General features: G+C 41.0%; 1 protein-coding gene across 2 annotated transcripts; it reads left to right on the top strand.

Moving 5' to 3' along the window:
• Window positions 1-517: 517 nt before the first annotated feature.
• LOC146392420 (uncharacterized) lies at window positions 518-13,586 on the top strand. 2 transcript variants are annotated; one of them, XM_084947459.1, is made up of 18 exons: window positions 518-626; window positions 1,634-1,839; window positions 2,121-2,262; window positions 3,228-4,112; window positions 4,664-5,140; window positions 5,233-6,573; window positions 6,711-6,800; window positions 6,944-7,099; window positions 8,011-8,127; window positions 8,359-8,481; window positions 8,582-8,638; window positions 8,730-9,278; window positions 9,645-9,893; window positions 10,131-10,824; window positions 10,991-11,118; window positions 11,195-11,248; window positions 11,352-11,506; window positions 12,417-13,586. In XM_084947459.1, the coding sequence occupies exons 2-17, from the start codon at window positions 1,667-1,669 to the stop codon at window positions 11,478-11,480; spliced, it is 5,364 nt and encodes a 1,787-aa protein (XP_084803585.1). In that variant the 5' UTR covers window positions 518-626; window positions 1,634-1,666; the 3' UTR covers window positions 11,481-11,506; window positions 12,417-13,586. The 2 variants fall into 2 exon arrangements, with proteins under 2 accessions (XP_084803585.1, XP_084803575.1); XM_084947449.1 differs by having other exon boundaries at window positions 10,988-11,118.
• The last annotated feature ends 3,649 nt before the right edge of the window (window positions 13,587-17,235 follow it).

Below are 17,235 nucleotides of genomic sequence, written 5' to 3'. Positions count from 1 at the left end.
TGCCAATAATTCTTACGAAAGAGTTCAAATTTTCTTTTCTTTTTCTTAGGTGTTAAGGTGCTGTGGTGGCAAGCGAAGATGAGACAAAACCTAATTGTTTTTTATGCATTTGTAGACAGTTTAACTAAACCTTATGGCCTTTTTGATAAATGTGCACTTTTGCAGAAGACTGGAATGCAAACATATTTGAAAATTTAATAAATAACCAGATATACATGAGAAGAAAGTGAGATTTATTTATAAGTAACATCTGTTATAGTGATCCTTGGACCTGGAACATAAAACCCAAACTCCTCTGTAAAGCAAACACTTTGATTTAACGAGGGAAAAATCTGAATCAGACGATTTACAAACGCAAGAAGAGCCACAGCCTCAGCTGAAGGAATGCCAAGCAGGACAATGGAAGGGGACAAATGGAGAGAGGAGAAGAAGAATGAAAGCACAAGGCTGACTGATAGGGTGAACAAGCTGAGCGCCAACTGGATATGGAGGATTTTGGCAAAGTCCAACGTCTGTGCCGTTTCCAAGGAAACAGCAGTGCGTCTAAGTTCGCTGAGCAGGAGCTGAACTATTTGGAGGTTTCTTGACGCACTGAAAAGGAACGAACGGTGAAAATGCAAAAACAGGTTTGTTGTTTCACTTCACCTTTCAGAAATACTCTTTTGCAAATTTGTCACCAAGGATGGCTTCGATTAAGGTTTTGTGACTTTGTCTATTTTTAGATTACAAGAAGTCTGTAAATGATGAACTCTTTTTTTCAGCTAAACTAGTACACTGCCAGGTGGAAGTAGCATGCAAATAGCTACCATAACGGTTCAGCTGAGTGGGACACCGTTAATGTTTACATCCTGTCACGGTGCTATAAGCAGAAACCTCGTGTCACGGGTAGTTGCGTGCTTCTTTCTGCACCTCCTTTTTGGTATTAAGGAAACAGTCTTTCAATATGAATCTGGTTTGTAGATGTCTTTTTAGCATTGCAATCATGATGTCTGCAAAAGAGATATTTAGCAAATGCACTTTTTTATCACTAAACCTCTGTTTCCATCATATTTAAGAGGTGCCACGAATCTCCATAGGGTTAGGATTCCAAGCCAGGATAACTCAGAGCAAAACCATAGATAAATAAAAAACACTACAGGCAAAAGAGAAAAATTGGTGCTTGTTTAATTTTTGGAGTGGACCGTCACTCGAAATGTTTAGGTTCATCTTCAAACAATATTCAATCAATGATATTACTCAACGCACACTATGTCCAGGAGCAATCATCAGTGCAGACACAAACGGTTGAACTGAAGTGATTGCATGACATAAAACTTTTGTATGTTTGTCCAGTGTGGTACAGTAGGAGGTGCAGGATGGGAGTGGATGATTAGAAGGAGGCGTAACCTGATAGATTATTGTGTGTCCAACAACTTGCTTCCAGGCTGTTGACAGTGTGAATAATACATGACTGTATTTTAAGTGCATGTATCTTTATTGTGTGTGTCTGTGTTTGTCTTAGTTATAGTCTGTACAAATGTGACAGAGTTGTTAACTGGAAACATACAAGCTGCCCAAATGAATGTATGAAAACGTGTATGAGTTTTAGTTTTTTTAAGAATTGAGTTTGACACCGGCAGTTCTTGTGCTGCAGGTGAAATTAACTTAGTGGGAATAAGCTGACCCAATGGAGGATCACATGACCTCGTCAGACTCAGCAGGTACCGGATGCACTTCAGTTGCCATGGTAAAGGACTCTGTAGGAGCTGATGTGGACCTGCGTGTGCTGTGTGATCGAGTGGAGGACCTGGAGCAGAGAGCGGTTTCAGCCATCCAGCCTGAGAGCTACCTGAGGAACAGGTGAGAGACTGGGTGAGAGGGGATCCAGTGACACACACATCTGCTACTGTACGCTCACTTTTAGCCAACATAATATCACGTATCACACACACCTGACTGCACTGCATGCAAGCTTGAGAGTGCACCTCTGAAAACTACTCACTGCATCTACTGCCATGTTAGGAGATAAAACTGAATTGATTTTTTTTAATCAGAGACAGTTTCACGTTTAAAAGCTCATTTATATGATATTATACGGTGTTAAGATGACGTAATGCGATCTTGTTTTGCTATTTGATAAGGATCAGAGAGTTGGAGACGTCAGAGAGGAGCCTCCTGCTGCAGCTATATCAGCTAGCGTCTGCCTCTCAGTTCCCCAACATGCAACACTCCCAGAGGCTGGACCAGAGACTCCACATGCTCAGGGAGGAGGTCAGGACCATGGTGAGTGCTGTCTGAGATTCAGTGGGTCACTGATGTAGAAAATATAAAATACATTTACAGCTTTGAATATGCAAGGTTTAGAAGATGGGAGTAATATGTATGAGAGGCTTGTGCAGTTTACTGGGGATAGACAAAATATCAGATTTTACCTATGAAAACAATGAATTCCCATTAAATGCAAAGTTTTAAAGGCTGGGTTGTTAATAGTTTAACACTTTTACTGCTATAAAATATATTTTGCAAGTAGCACACTTTATATACTTTATACATACCTTGAGTAGTCACATAAAACAACAGATACATACTACATGACTCAGCCACTGTTATATACTGTTTTTTTTACCTACAGATTCAGAAAAGTCAAAAAAGTGTAGAGGTTATTGTCTTAGGTCCCAAGATTCATTCCTTTTGTCTATACCAAACATTTGCACTGAATTTGGAAAAAGAGCATTCAAATTTGCAGCTCCTATTAGACGGTTACTATCATTAAGGTATTCATTTTTATTGACACTGAAGTTTATAATTTTTGGTTGCTTCTGTGTTTTATTTTTATTGCCTGTCTGGTGTATGAAGGGTATGATTGTACTGCTCTCTTTTGTGGCCAGGACACTCTTGTAAACAAGATTTTTATTCTTAGTCTTATTTTTTCCTGTTCAAATAAAGGTTAAATTTAAAAAGCAACAACAACAACATGCTAGTGTGATAGTGAGCATAGAGGTTTTTTTTTATCATCTTTGTTGAGATTATATCACTTTATCTTTTAGGTATCTTTAAGAAGTTTGAATGATGGAAACTTATTTAAAGTAGTTACTTTGCCACTGTACAGTAAAACAAATACAGCTGATGATATATGTCTTATAGATATCATATACAGCTAAGGCTGTTACTACTACAAATACTAGCACACAAGCTAGTTCAGCTCAGGCATGTAGATCAAGCAAGATTCTGTTCTCTGTCTCTCTCAGACTCAGGAGAAGGAGCGAGAGGAGCGAGTGTGGAGGGAGCGACTGCAGCGCTGTCAGAGGCAACTGAAGGCCAAAGAGGAAGAGATGAGTCGACAGGCCCAGTATTTTGAAAACTTTAAAACCCAACTCCAACACAAGCTCAGCCTGGCCTGGGAGAGAGAGCAGAGCCTGCAGAATCGCATCTACACTTTAGAAAAGCAGCTACTTGACATGACTGTGAGTGCCGCCACTGGTATGACAACTATCAGAGCAGTCCGAATCACTGGTGGTACTGTGCAGTGCTTGGAAGGACAAGACAGGCTATCTTCCATGAGGGGAGAGGGCGAAGGAGAAGAGGAGACCAAGGAAGAGAGGCGAAAGAAATGGCAGCCAAGTGTTGGAACTGAGAGAGAAGAAAGGCGAAAGGGCGATGAGGGAAAAGCAGAGAACAGCATAGGAGGAGGAAGAAACAGTGACACAAAACAGTCCTCAAATGAGGCAAGGTTACAAGGATTCATTGTCAGCCTGCAGGAGGATCTCAGAGTACTGCTGGAGAGAGAGGAGGAGAGGATGACTGAGAGGAAGAGACTAATGGAGCAGCTCCAGGAGGCCCAGGAGAGCAACCACTTCCTCAGCTGCAGCGTGGATGAGATGAAGTCAGAGATCCATCAGCTGAAACTATCTGAGAACTCACTATTGGAGGAGCTTGAACACCCGAGAGAGGAGAACCTAAGACTGCAGCAGGTCCTCAGGGATTCGGCTAAACACATACCAAGCCAATCATCCGCATGCCTGAGTCCTGAGACCAGCACACCCAACTCCAGTCTGGCTGTTAATTCTGAGACTGCCAACATTTTCTCATATTCCACTGCCACGGGACAGCCATCAGTGGCTTGCTCAGGAGAGGTTTGTAGGATCCAATTAATATTAATATTTAATATTATTAATATTATATTAATGTTTCATCTATCTATCTGTCTATCTGTCTATCTATCTATCTATAATATACTACTATAATAATAACTTAATTAGGTAGTCTGACTGTGCTCTCTGAAAATAAAGCTTGATTACAGCAGGAAAAGTTCCATATTTCAAGTTCCTTTAAAGTTTTAAGTACAAATTACAAAAAGAGAGTCCTCCCGAGTATTTACTTCTGGGACATCAGGAGTTCAGGACACAACTGAGATCTAATTATCAGAACATATACGACTTACTGATGCCGGTTTGGAGACAAACTGCTGTTTTTAATGTATTCACTTATTATCACCTATTTGTGAACTTACACAGGGTACCAGTGTTAATTGTTAATTAATTAAAATGTTTTGCAGTGTGAAAATTATCAGTATTTCCCATAGTTGAAGGAAGCATAGGAACTTTACAATTCTTTGTTATAAGAATTGTTGTTATTCTATCGACTTTGCCTCATCAAATATCTTAAAATTGTGATTTTTGTGCAGGTGCAGCCATATTCATCAGAGGTTCCACTTGTTCACCACCAGGCGACAGCAGAGAGCACACAGAGCAGCACAGAGCATTATTCCTCAGCAGTTAAATCAAAAATGCCAACTAAAAGTCATCCTGTAAACCTGTTTCACTACAGGTCTGAATCCAGTGCCAACTTCAAGTCACTTTCCTTGACTACAAAATCAATAGATGAGTTTAAACTTGGAAGCTGGTGCTCTGAAGGGATCTTAAACTTAGAAGAGAGCCCCAGTGAGGAATCTGATGCCCTGAGGGAAGCTTACAGGAACTTGGGGTTAGATAGAGATCTTAAAGCTCTTCAGGAGCAACGTGACAACCTGAAGGTTGCTCTGCAGCACACACAGAGTCAGCTAAAGGAGATAGCTGAGGAAAATGCTCAGCTGAAGTTACAACTCAGGAAGCAAGCAGAGGAACTAGAGGCAGAGACTGAGCAGAGGTCTTCAGCAGAAAAGGTATTTTACACGTGGTTTAGTATTCTTATCATTTTTATTTTCCACCAAAGACATCCAGTATATCACTGATCAAACTCTGTATCTCTGTACAGATTAACACACCCTCTACTTATGGTGGGAATGATCAACCCAGGTCATCTCCTACCCAAGATGGCAACATTCTTGCTCTTGCCCAGGATGATCTTATCCAAAGCCTGAATCAGGAAAACAGGGCATTGGCAGAGAGGATCCAGGAGCTTTTGGCTCACATTGAGCGCAAAGAGGATGACATCACAAAGCAGCAAACCCAACTGATGGAGCGTATCTCCCAGCTAGAAGAGGATCAGGTCAGGCTGGAGCAGGAGAACCGGGAACAGGGGTGTTTGATCTCAGAACTCACCAAGAAGACTGAGGATGATCTGAACACCATCATGGATCTGCAGCAGAAGTTAGTCCAAGGAGAAGAAGCTTCACATTTGATGTTGAATCAAGAAACTGACTCTATGAAAACAGGATCAGTATCTGGTAGTCAGCATAATAATCTCTGTGACTTACTAAAAAGCAGCTCACAAAAAAATCATCTTCATCTTGATTCACAAAAAGATGAAGCAGCCCAGCTGACCAATTCAGTCCAGAACCTCAAAACAGAACAAGAAGAATTGACTAAATCCATAAATTCACTCAGAGAACAGCAAAGAGAAGTAGCTCTGTCAGTCCAAGTACAGACAGAAGAGAAACAGCAATTAACTCGGACAGTATGGGGACTGAAGGAGGAAAAAGACCACATTTCTAAAGCTCTGGCTGACCTTAAACAAGAGAAAGAGCAGCTGAGCAGGGCAGTCTGTGGGCTGAGAGATGAAAGAGAACACTTTAAAAGGTCCATGAACGGCCAAAAAGAGGAGAAAGAGCAGCTAACCAAGTCTTTATCTGCACTTGAAAGAGATAAAGGGGCAATATTAGAATTTCTCTCAAGTGGAAAAGAAGAGCGAGATGAAATAATGAAGTCACTGCAGAGTTTACAGACAGAAAGCGACCAGTTAAGCCAGACAGTGCTGTATCTGAAACAAGAGAGAGACAAACTAACCGATTCTCTTAAGTGTCTGAAGGAAAAGAGAGACCAGGAACAAATATCTCACAGTTTAAAGGAAGAACACGACAGGTTGATGAAGTCAGTAAGCAGCTTGGAGGAAGAAAAAAGAAGAACTGAACATTCAGTCAGTTGTTTGAAACAAGCAGAAGAGCAGATAATGCAGGTAATTCAAGACCTTAGGGAAGAAAGAGACAGCCTACAAGGTCTCAGCATCCAAAAACAAACAGAGGAGAGGAATCAAAAGCAGCAGATGCTGAACTCAAGCAGCGCTGGTTTGACGAAGAAGAGTGAGATTCCTGCTGAGACTGCAGATTATGCTATACAAAGATGCCAGACTAATAACCATGGTGGAAACTTAATACAGGTATCAAGAATGGAGTGCATTTGTGCATGATGTCAGGGCCTGTTGTGTCAGTTTACAGAATATCCTTTCAGCATCATGGTTTTCAACATCATGGTTTTCAGCGTGATTTTTGAGGCATCAAATTTTTTGTTTTATAGCAGGAAGAAAATGATCTGATGAGAGAGATTGAAACTTTGGGAGCAGAGCTAAAGAGGTCACAGGAGGAAATGGACAAGAGCCGTGCAGAGGTGGGTTTAAGCGAGTTTGTTATTAGTTTAGAAAAATTGTATTATGCAGATTTTTTCATCCTTCTTGTCATCATATTATTTTCTTAGAGAGCCATAATATATGTTTCAAAACCACACTTTCCTCATTTTGTATATATCTTCAGATCAAGAGGCTTCAGGGTGAACTGCGTCATTCAGAAACGAGGAGGGAGGAGGTGGAGAGAAAGGCGAGCCAAGCAGCTGAAAATGCGATGAAGCTTACAGATGTTGAAAATCAGATGGAAGAAATCAAGAAGGAAAATTACAACCTCACAACCCAGGTATTCAACTAGATTTAAAGATACAGTCAAAATGATACCAGCCCCTAAATCTGCAACATGTTCTACATGTTAAAAAAGTGCAAAACTTATATAATTAGTGTAAGAAGATTTGATTTTCGAACATAACTGGTTGAGTCTCCAAGGACATTTCAAGATTGGTTGACTGGATTGTTGGAAAACGTATTGATCACAGGGCTTTAATTTTACGCACTTCAATAGAAAAATAAAATGCCAGTAACAGTGAAGTTTACCAGTTCCTGCAGCCACAAAGCATCTCCACAACAGGAGCGACTTACTTTATACTTCTTAAAACAGGCACACTGGACTTAATTTTTAAGAAATAGAGTTTAATCACACCATAAAGAAAAAACCCCAGAGCTTTAAAGTCCTATTTACATTTTGTCTTGCACATTCGAGTCGACTTTTATGTTCTTTTTGGTTTAGATTGGAGTGTGCTGAAGTTTCCAAAGTTTACACCTTTGCCTTTCAAGTCTACTCATTTATAGTCTTTGATGATACTTTTATTCTTGCCTCCTTCTAAGCCCTTCTTCTAAGTCCTTCACAGAAATAGTCGTTTTTCTCACCTGCTGTTTTCAAACATCCCTTCAAAGAAAAGCTGTTCTTTCTTTTGCACCTTTTTCCAAGTGTGTGTCTTTGCCTCGAACCCTGTCCCTCCTCTTTGTTACTCATCTTAAACGCACACATGCAACAATTATATTTGCTTCACAGTTGAATCAAATATAGTTGAGTTCAGGTACTGCAGGTGTTGAATAATTTAGACGTGGCTGTACTACATGAAAATCCATCAAGAATTTGAATCATTCAGTGTGTTTTTGTCTCTGAGGCCTTTCAGATAATTTTGTACACAAAGTTTAAGAGTTAGACCTAAAGAGCAGCTGTCTCTGCTGCAGGTGAAGGAGCTGCAGAACAAACTGACAGGCCTGCTCCGGGAGAAGACTGACACGCTGTCACTCAAGACTCAAACAGAGGAGCGATATAACATCCTCACAGCTCAGCTCAAAGCCAAGGTAAGAATGCCAAAATGCCTTTGTTATTTGGATTCTTATACATCATAAAATACTTCTAGGTGGCCGTATGTGTTGAACAAATTAGCGTTAAACTTAAATCATTATCATGATGCTGATATGTTGTACTAGACTGTAATACACTGACACATTCTAATTCTTGGCTGGAGACAGTTTCACTCATAAGTCGTCTGTGTGTGTGTTGATGTGATGTGTGTGTGTAAAACCCCACAGACTGTTGCTCTAGAGGAGCTGAACTCGGAGTATATAGCTCTGAAAAGAGGACAAGGCTGCAGGGATGACGTTAATACTGTTCTTGTCTCACTCAGGGCACGTTACAATGACATCAGAGCTAAGGTGGGTCAGCTGTGGTTTTGCAGCTAGGTTTAAGCAATAAACTGTTGTCTCTTTATACTTAATATACAATTGTCATGTTTATAATTTTACTTATTTGTAGTATGATGCGCTGCTGAAAAGGAAAAGCCAGACAGATATGGATATACCGCCTTTAAAGGTGAGGAAATAAAGACTAGATTTATGTTCAGGTTCTGCTCAACAGATTTTAGTGGTTTGTTCTGACTGTCAGGCATTTTGTCCAATAACAGGCCAAGCTGTCTTGCCTAGTGGTGAAGTGTCAGGAGAGGAACAGCTTATTAGATCAGATGATGAAGATCTTGCAGAGACAAGGCTGTATGAACCCCTACCTCACACAGCAGGTCGAGCATCTGCTCAGCGATGCCGCTCTGCAGGAGTACACTGCAGCATTCACTTTGGAAAATAACACAAAGACCTGGAATTACGCTAGTGGGTTTACTCCTGAATTTAGTTCAAAATATAAAAGCTGCACCAGTAAATTCATAACTGATCGGACCTGCCCAGTTGTATCCACCTCTGTAAAAAAGCATCAACAAACTGGAGTCACACCTGAAGCTGGAGTAGAGGGCAGAGGGAAAGAAATTTCCATAGTTTCCACTGAATCTTCAGGAAATCATCAAGACTGCGGTAGTGAATTCACACCTGTACTCACAGGATCGCTAAAGAAAGACGCCAACTCATCTGTGCCATCCTCACCAGTGCAAGAGAAAGCCACCGTCCAGGCGTCAGCGCCACCTGCTCTTCCACCAAATGAGCGAGAAATCACTGATACAGTGCTGGTGAGACAATGCAAATAAATATAATTAATAAAAGCTTATTTTAAAACCTTAATTTGTAATATTTTTTATAAAAAAATAACATCACCTCAGTTCCAGATTTCTGTGTTATGTTATTTATTGTATGTTTTCTGCCAGGCCTGCATTTATTCTCACTGTCTTTCACTCCTTTACAGAAAAGTGTTTCTGTCTTATGTTTTCACAGTGAAAGATAATTTTTATAGAGCAAAAAGTCTCTGACATATTCTTTGTTAGGGAACGCTAACATCACCTCAGTGTGCCGGTGCTTAAATTATCAAACAAAGACTGTACTTTACATTAGAAATTTTAGACTCAGTGAAAGTCTAAGACAGTCTATTCTCGATCCAGCCACAGCTGTCTCCTTCTGCCGGTGGACCGCCCCAAGCAGCCAGTCAACCAGAGAAATTAGTGTTTCATCATCCGGAGATAAAGAAAGAGAAGTCCTCCCTCTGTGCCACCAGTGTGACTGGATACTTGTTGAGTCCTACCATTCCCTCCTCTGTCTCCTTTGCCAGTCCAAAGAGGAGGTTGAGTAGTCCTGAGAAGATCCTTAACCTCCACGAACAGCTACAGAAGACCCTGAGGAGCAGCTTTGAGGTACACTTAGGAGTTTTCTAACATAGAGTAACAAAAATATAGGTTAGTGCTGAATTATACAGAAAGGTTGATATAGATTTTTGCTTTTTTCTGATATGAAATAAAAGCCACTCTAATCTACAATTTGTCCTTTGAAGTTTCACTGACTTAGAAGTTATTTCCACGTAAAATAAGGTAGGTCAAATCCAATCAGATCTTATATATCTAATGAATTCTAATATCTGTCTCCATCCCAAGGCTCCAAAGAGCAGAGGAAGAGGACAGGACCCCAGGAGGAGTCCATCACTGTCAGCTCCTGCAGACCTGAACAAAGCCTCTCAGACTAAGAAGCTGAGCTTGAGTTTCAATAATGCACAGATCAACTCTCTCACAGTCACCACAGCTATGAGCCAAGCTCCACACACTCCAGTAGTAACAACTAAACCAGTTGCTGCTAACAAGTCACCAACACTTTTTGAAGCAGTTGCATCTAGATCACTTAATGCAACCTTCAGTCCCAGCATCTTTACTAACCATCACCTTAAAGGGGACACATCAGCTCTTTCTAGCTCTTCTAACTTTACTCTTTTCACCCCGGCTGCAAACAATGTCAAATCCATTTTAAGTAATGACACTAATGAAACATTATCCTCAAAAATTACAAAGAAAATCACTGCAATCCCTGATGTATCCTATGCCGCACATAAAGCTTCTCTACAGAGGGTTGCTACTTTTGACTCTGCTGTTACTAATCCAAAAGCCACTTCCTCAGATGCAACTGCCCCTCAAATATCAACTGCCCCTGAAGTTACAACTTTCAACATGACTTCTAAAATGGATGGTGCTATCCCTGAAGTTTCTCAGTCCAGTCAGCTGTCTCACTGCTCTCCTGAGAGATCAAATAAGTTTGCCACAACATTCACCGCTCGTTTAGGAAAAAGACCAAAGCCAGGTACTGTTCACACCACTTGGTTTAGTAAACTAATAGTAAATTCTTGATATATTAAGTCCTGCTAGCTTTGTTTGTTTTGGTGTGGTTTAGTAATAACTAGTGAATAATAAAAGCAGCAGAGAGCGTAACTGTACTTGACATTTCTGTGTCCAATCCCCTCCAGAAGCTCCAGCCGAGGTTCGTTCCGTTGAGGTCATCAAAACAGTGGGTCAGAGCAACCTTATGATTGGCTGGGAGAGACCACCACTCGATGAGCTGGGATGCAGTAATGGCACGTTTGTGTATGGCTACAGGGTAGGTAAACAATACATAGGATTATCTTCGTTTCTATGTGTTTTTCTTGTACTCATTATGTCTTGTTATCTCTCAGGTGTATGTTGATGGGGACTTTCACAAATCTGTCATGAGCTCAGCGTGCACCAAGGTATCCACAGCTGTACAAAATCCATCCTGTCATGATAAATAAGTAAATCAAAGTATGAATGAAAGCAGGGCACACAAAGTAAGTCTTGTTTCTGTCTGTGCAGTGTATTCTTGAAAATATCGACCTGAGTGTCCCTGTCCACATCAGTGTGCAGACACTGGGATCTAATGGACTTAGTTCAGATAGTGTACACGCCGTGTTTCGGACCTCAGTTAGAACGGAGCCACAGTGAAGCCACAGAGACACTCAGATCAGCAGGTTGGTCCAAAGATTATTATACCAGTTTTTACCAGGTTTACATATTAATATGTTTAGTGTTTTTTTTTTTTTGAATCTCTGTAGAAATACTGCAGATTCTCAGTGAAAACTCTGAATTGTGAGTTTGTGCCATTAGTGATTGTGATTGTTTTATGCACTATAGCTGCATTTGTAACATAATTATGTACACTGCTAAAAAAAATGAAAGCAAATCACTTTGAAAACACATTAGATCCTAATGATCTGGACCACGTCCGGTGTTCTACTGGATGCTGGTCAGGTGAGCATGGGAAAGTCAGTGGTATCAGTTCCTTCATCCTCTAGGAGCTGCTTGTATACTTCCACCACATGAGACATGATTGTGCACCAGGGGAACCCAGGACCAACTGCACAAGCGTAGGATATGACAATAGGTCCAAAGATTTCATCCTGATATGGAATCGCAGTCAGGATGCTGTTGCTTAGCCTTTAGATGTGTGTGCGTCCCTCCCCAGATATGGCTCCCCAGACCATCACTGACCACAGCTTAATGCAATGCTCAAAAACAGTCAGAAAAGATGAGGAGGAAAAAACGTCAGTGACCTCAACCTATAAAACCATTCCTGTTTTGGATACTGTCCCATTGTTGTGCCTCTAGTGCACCAGCTGAAACTGATTAACAGCCCCCTCTGCTACTTAACTGACTAGAAGTTTAATTTGACTTGATGATACACTCTAATAAAAAAGTGTTCCTTTAATTTTTTTTGAGCAGTATTGTGTTACAGCGTTCACATTTGAAGAACAACAAAATTCAATTAAAAGTATTTTCTCCTGTGTCCTGCGTGTTGCCGCAATATACCACTAAAAAGACTGTACTGTGATAATCTAATTTCTTTCTTTCCTGCGTGTCCTGTGTGTGTCTGTCCTTCAGCACAGAAACATCTATATCTGCAGGCCTCTGAGGGAGCGCCCTCACCTCCGCTTCGACTGAGACACAGTCACACTGCTGGATAACCGCTCCACGTCAGGCTCAGGTCAACCAATCAGAAAAAACTCCTCTCACACGGTTATTGCCAGCCTATGATCATGCAGTGACCTGTGGTCGGCCACTAAACCTCGAAATGATGAACTAAAGATGTCATACAAAATACTGTGTAAGATCCTTGCCTCGGCTCTCAGAGTTAATGCGCATGTAAAAGCAGGTCGCTCCTCATTGGAGGACCTTTCTGTTTTACAGTCCCATCTGCTGGACTTCTTAAACGAGCGAGACGTTGTGCTTGCCGGTCCACACGATTGCCAGTTTTCCTCATGAAAAACTGCTAAGTGCAAATGTTTATGAAGCCAAGCTGAATCATACTGTAAAACGCTGCCTGTGACACCAACATTTACTAACACTGGTCAAACAAGACATAAAAATGACAAAGGGATGTCTGCTTCTGCTGCACTTTTACACTGTGTTAAACACAGGGAGATAATGTGTCACACTGCTTGTCATATTACTGTCTCTGTGGACTGTGGACCTGAGCAGCTGCCTAAAGGGACATGAAGTATTTGAAAAGCCTTTTTGACAGCAACACACACTGTAAAATGTGCTGACACAACCTTGTACACAAAGTTCACAATACTTGATTTTTACACACGAAGCCAAATATTTGAAAAGATGTTTCACTCCAAAGACTTCTCCGTTTCCTTCTCCTCATAGGTCTACAGGACTTCTTTAATCACAGACGGCAGATGTTGTTTAAGTTTGAAAAATTTGCACACAATCAGTATTGAAATCTAGAAGAAGAAATTTTAAAGAAGAGATTATCACTGATATTTTTTTGTAGAGATTATAAAAAAATATGCCAATATACCACACACTGTATGTCTTTTTGTATGAGTGACACTTTCATACCTAATAGATGTCATGTTTGCACGCTTGCATTTTTTTTTTTTTAAATTATAACACACATACTATGTTCTTTTTACTATTAACTGTATGTACGGGTGCAGAGTGATCATGGTGCAGCAAAGGTATTTTTCTATCAGTAATTGATAATATTGTTTTCCCATTGATTCCTTACAGCTGTGCAGAGAATAAATGTTTATATGCAGTCTATCTTTACTCTCTCTCTGTCTGTGCATGTGCAGTTTTGGTTTTAGAATTCAAAAGGTATGACACATCTCTGAATTAAGTGATTTCCAGTTTCTCTGTGGTAAATTGAAGTCTTTAATGCTCCCTTAGTGGCTGGCAGTTAAATTAAATAAGCCATTAAAAAACCTACTGGATTCTTACAAGAGATATTTTGGAGCTATGTGATTATTCCAGAACAGCAAGCTTCATTGATCGGGTGTGTAGTAATCTTTCCCCGCAGTCAACACTAGATGGCAGGCACTGAAACCATCATTGTGTTGGCTAAGGTGCTCCTACTCTGTGATTGTGTGTATAAATCTGACACCTTTCACCAGAGGTTTAATGGAGTGGATGATGCTGATGTGCACACAGAGAAAGGCTGAAGTTGCCTGACACATCTCACCGCTTTCCTTGTTCATTACAATCCAGGCACAATACCAAAAAGCGAAGAAGCATTTAGGGGCAGCAAGGTGCCAAATATTCACCTGCTGCAGTCGGCAGATTTGGAAGCTCCTCTGAGAATGTCATCACTCATGCTCAGCAGAAATAGTGCTAGGTGAAGGGAGGTGGGGGGGACTGTGTCTTTGTTTGCACTGAGTGAATGGAGCAGTGACTTAAAAAACATTTCTACCTAGGGTAAGTTCAAACTTGTGTTTTTATATTTATTTCACCTTTTTTGGTCATACTTCTTTTTATTAATTTCACACGCTCATTTTTAATTTCCCTGTTGTCAGGGGTTTGGGAAATGGGTCTATCCTTACTTTGAGGTAAATCACATAATTTGAGGCCCAGTAGAGTTTTTTGGGGCAGACTATGGTCAGCTGGCTTTCATTGTTGATTAAGCCAACTGCATTTTATATCATCCTCATTCCTCATCCAGTGTAATACTAGAAACCAAAGAGCATATTTAACTTACAGTCTTTAACCTAACATTACAGCAAGCATTACAGCAAGCATGGACAACACAGTCTGCTCCGTGCCAGTCTAAATTAGTACAACACTGAAATACTATAATACCATAATACTGCAAGCTATTCCTGCACTAATAAAGCCTTTGAATAACTCGATATCATTCACTGAAGAAGGCATTTCTAGACATCGTTGAATGTTCTTCTCCGTGTACTCCAGCTTCCTCCCAAAGACGTGCTTTTTAGATTAACTGGTGCTTTTGAATTGGCTGTAGGTGTGAATGGTTGTCTGTTAGTCGTTAGCCCTGTAATTGAATGTTGACCTGTCCAGAGAGTCCTTCCACCCACCCTGAATTCAATAAGCAGTTAGGAAGATGAATGGAAAGCACATTTTAGGAATTTCTTGAAATTTGATAACCTTGTTGAGGGAGTTTTGAGTTTTCTTTAAGAAGTAGGAATGTTAGTTACAGACCTAAATGTTTTAGATATTGATATGTTTCGTATGAAACCTAATTATTTTTAACTGCTTATCAAACTTGGGAGGGTGTGGATGGTTTTGGGGGGTGGTTGCTTCCTGCCCAAGCTATCACAGAGTGCAGGGCCAGGTACACAGGTGTGGTGTATGAACAATATAACAATAATGAGTAATTATAGCACAATAAAACTTAGATAATTTGAAAGTGGTGAGTGGAAATGCAATTGGGGCTTGTGTACAGTTTAAGTTTGCAGAACGCAAGAAGGTTTTGTTTCCATGCATAGAAACAGAATTCATATCATTCAGCTGATATCATTTTTCTTCAGAGAATTCTAGGGGGCATATTTTCTGTATTGCATGTTAGTCCCACTGCAGTTGCCTCCTAGATGGCTGGTGTTGACTCAACTCCTAGACAAACGTGGTCTCCTGAAGTCCTGCAGTGCACCAACTAAAGGAGCTTAAATGGAAACTGCATTGCAGATACTTTTACACAACTTGCCTTTAAATTAAAGAAGCTGGGCTGGACCCACAGGGCTGCCCATACCCTCTCCAGGGAGACTCACCTTCATTATTACACTCTCCAACATACATGATGCAAAGGCTCAGAGTAGTGGCGTGGGCCTATGGTCGTATTTACGTGAGATCTCTGTTGATCCATTCTTAACGAAGCCCACCTCAGCACTGACTCTTCCCATGGAGGCCAACATGGGGTTTACAGAGATGGAATGGTGGAGAAAGATGGATGAAGAAAGAGGAACTACAGTTAAAAAAGTGTGAATGCACAACTTGTCTCAGGGGTGTCAATATCAGAGACAGCTGGGCTCAAGAATATTCTGTAGTGATGCTTAAAGACACATCTGGAGCTTTCTCTGTGTATTTGTGTGTGTGTGTGTGTGTGTGTGTGTGTGTGTGTGTGTGTGTGTGTGTGTGTGTGTGTGTGTCAGAGTGTGAGAGAGAGAGCTCTGCAGGGGATATTTCCTTTTTGCAGGACTGTGTGTGTACATAAGTTTGTCCTAAGCTGTGCATGTGTACGTGCAGTGATCCTGACAAGCAGTTGTCATCAGCAGAATGTCTTGAGGGGGGTTTCTTGGAAATGGAGCCAAAGAAAAGAAAGAGGAGAGGAGGGATGGTGTGTTGAGGTTGTAATTTCACCCAGAGGGGACGTTGTCACTCCATAACTGCCACTGACACCCTGAGTGTCCAGGGCAAAGTGTGGGGTGGTGGTTTGGAGTCGACTTCCAGACCTCCAGGGCAGCATTTGCTGCTCACACCCAAAGACGAGCTCTAAAAGCAGGGTTTCTTCTGTTGCTGTGTCAGGGCAGATGGGTCTTGACGCTTAAGGTTGTTTAATCGAGTTGCCGTGCGGCAGCAAACATGGATGCAATATCAACCCTGTTAAATGGGTATGCCAATGCAGGCATGTGGGTTGGCAACACTGGAACTTGCATGGATATTGTCATATTATGCAAACGCACTTACGTATTCTAAAACTGTCATCACACAAAATCGCACACTGCTAAGAGGTAATTCTTTGCGGACACACGTACGTGGCGTTTTGCATCCCATTTCTCTTCAGTCATGGGTTAAAAACCCTGCTTTATTTTCTGTTGTGTCTGTTGTTGTGGCCCTATCAGTCCATCTCACAGCCCGGTATATTTAGAGGCAAAGCACTATCAGAGCTTACAGCTGGCCGCCTCTGATTCAATTCTGACAGATCTACAGCGTTCAAAGCAATCTCCTCTCTTTTTGTCTCACTCATTTTTCAGCCCATCTCCACCTCCTCTTGCTGTCTCATCTCCCTCATAGTCCCATGTTTTTCCTCCTTTCTTTTCACTTCACTGCTTCCATCTCTTATATTTCTTCTCTTTCTTTTAGCTTTTTCCATTATGTCATTTGCATACCTGTGGGCACTCTCAGATCTGTTTACTGATTTTCTTTATGCATCTCTATTTCTTCCCAGCTGCTTGCAAACCATTTTCATTTTCTAGTCACATCTTTACCATTTTCTCAAATAAGCAGTATATTACTACCCTGGTGTCTTTTCTTCAGCATTTGGTCCCTTTCTGAGTTCATTTTGAGGTGCTTTATTGCCGCCGTGGATCATGAAACTCTGTCTTCAAGCCAGATTTTTCTCTTCTCGCCTCTCTCTCTACTTCCCTTTCAATTTTCTCCATTTCTTTATCATCCACAGTGCCTATCAGGTATGTTTTCTCTCCTAGGCAAAGAAATGAGAGCTCCATCACTTTGAGTG

Source organism: Perissodus microlepis, chromosome 2, assembly GCF_051167445.1.
Source record: "Perissodus microlepis isolate ML-2025 ecotype Zambia chromosome 2, ASM5116744v1, whole genome shotgun sequence".
In the NCBI taxonomy this organism is placed as follows: Eukaryota; Metazoa; Chordata; class Actinopteri; order Cichliformes; family Cichlidae; genus Perissodus; species Perissodus microlepis.
The sequence above is the reverse complement of the archived record's forward strand: the minus strand, read 5'-3'. Positions and strand labels throughout refer to the sequence as shown.

Excerpts from the sequence above, each read along its gene's own strand:
- LOC146392420 (XM_084947449.1), top strand. The coding sequence starts at position 1,667 with ATGGAGGATCACATGACCTCGTCAGACTCAGCAGGTACCGGATGCACT. Across the intron at positions 8,128-8,358 it reads CAGCTCAGCTCAAAGCCAAG|ACTGTTGCTCTAGAGGAGCT; the intron begins GTAAGAATGCCA and ends AAAACCCCACAG. Across the intron at positions 9,894-10,130 it reads CCCTGAGGAGCAGCTTTGAG|GCTCCAAAGAGCAGAGGAAG; the intron begins GTACACTTAGGA and ends CTCCATCCCAAG.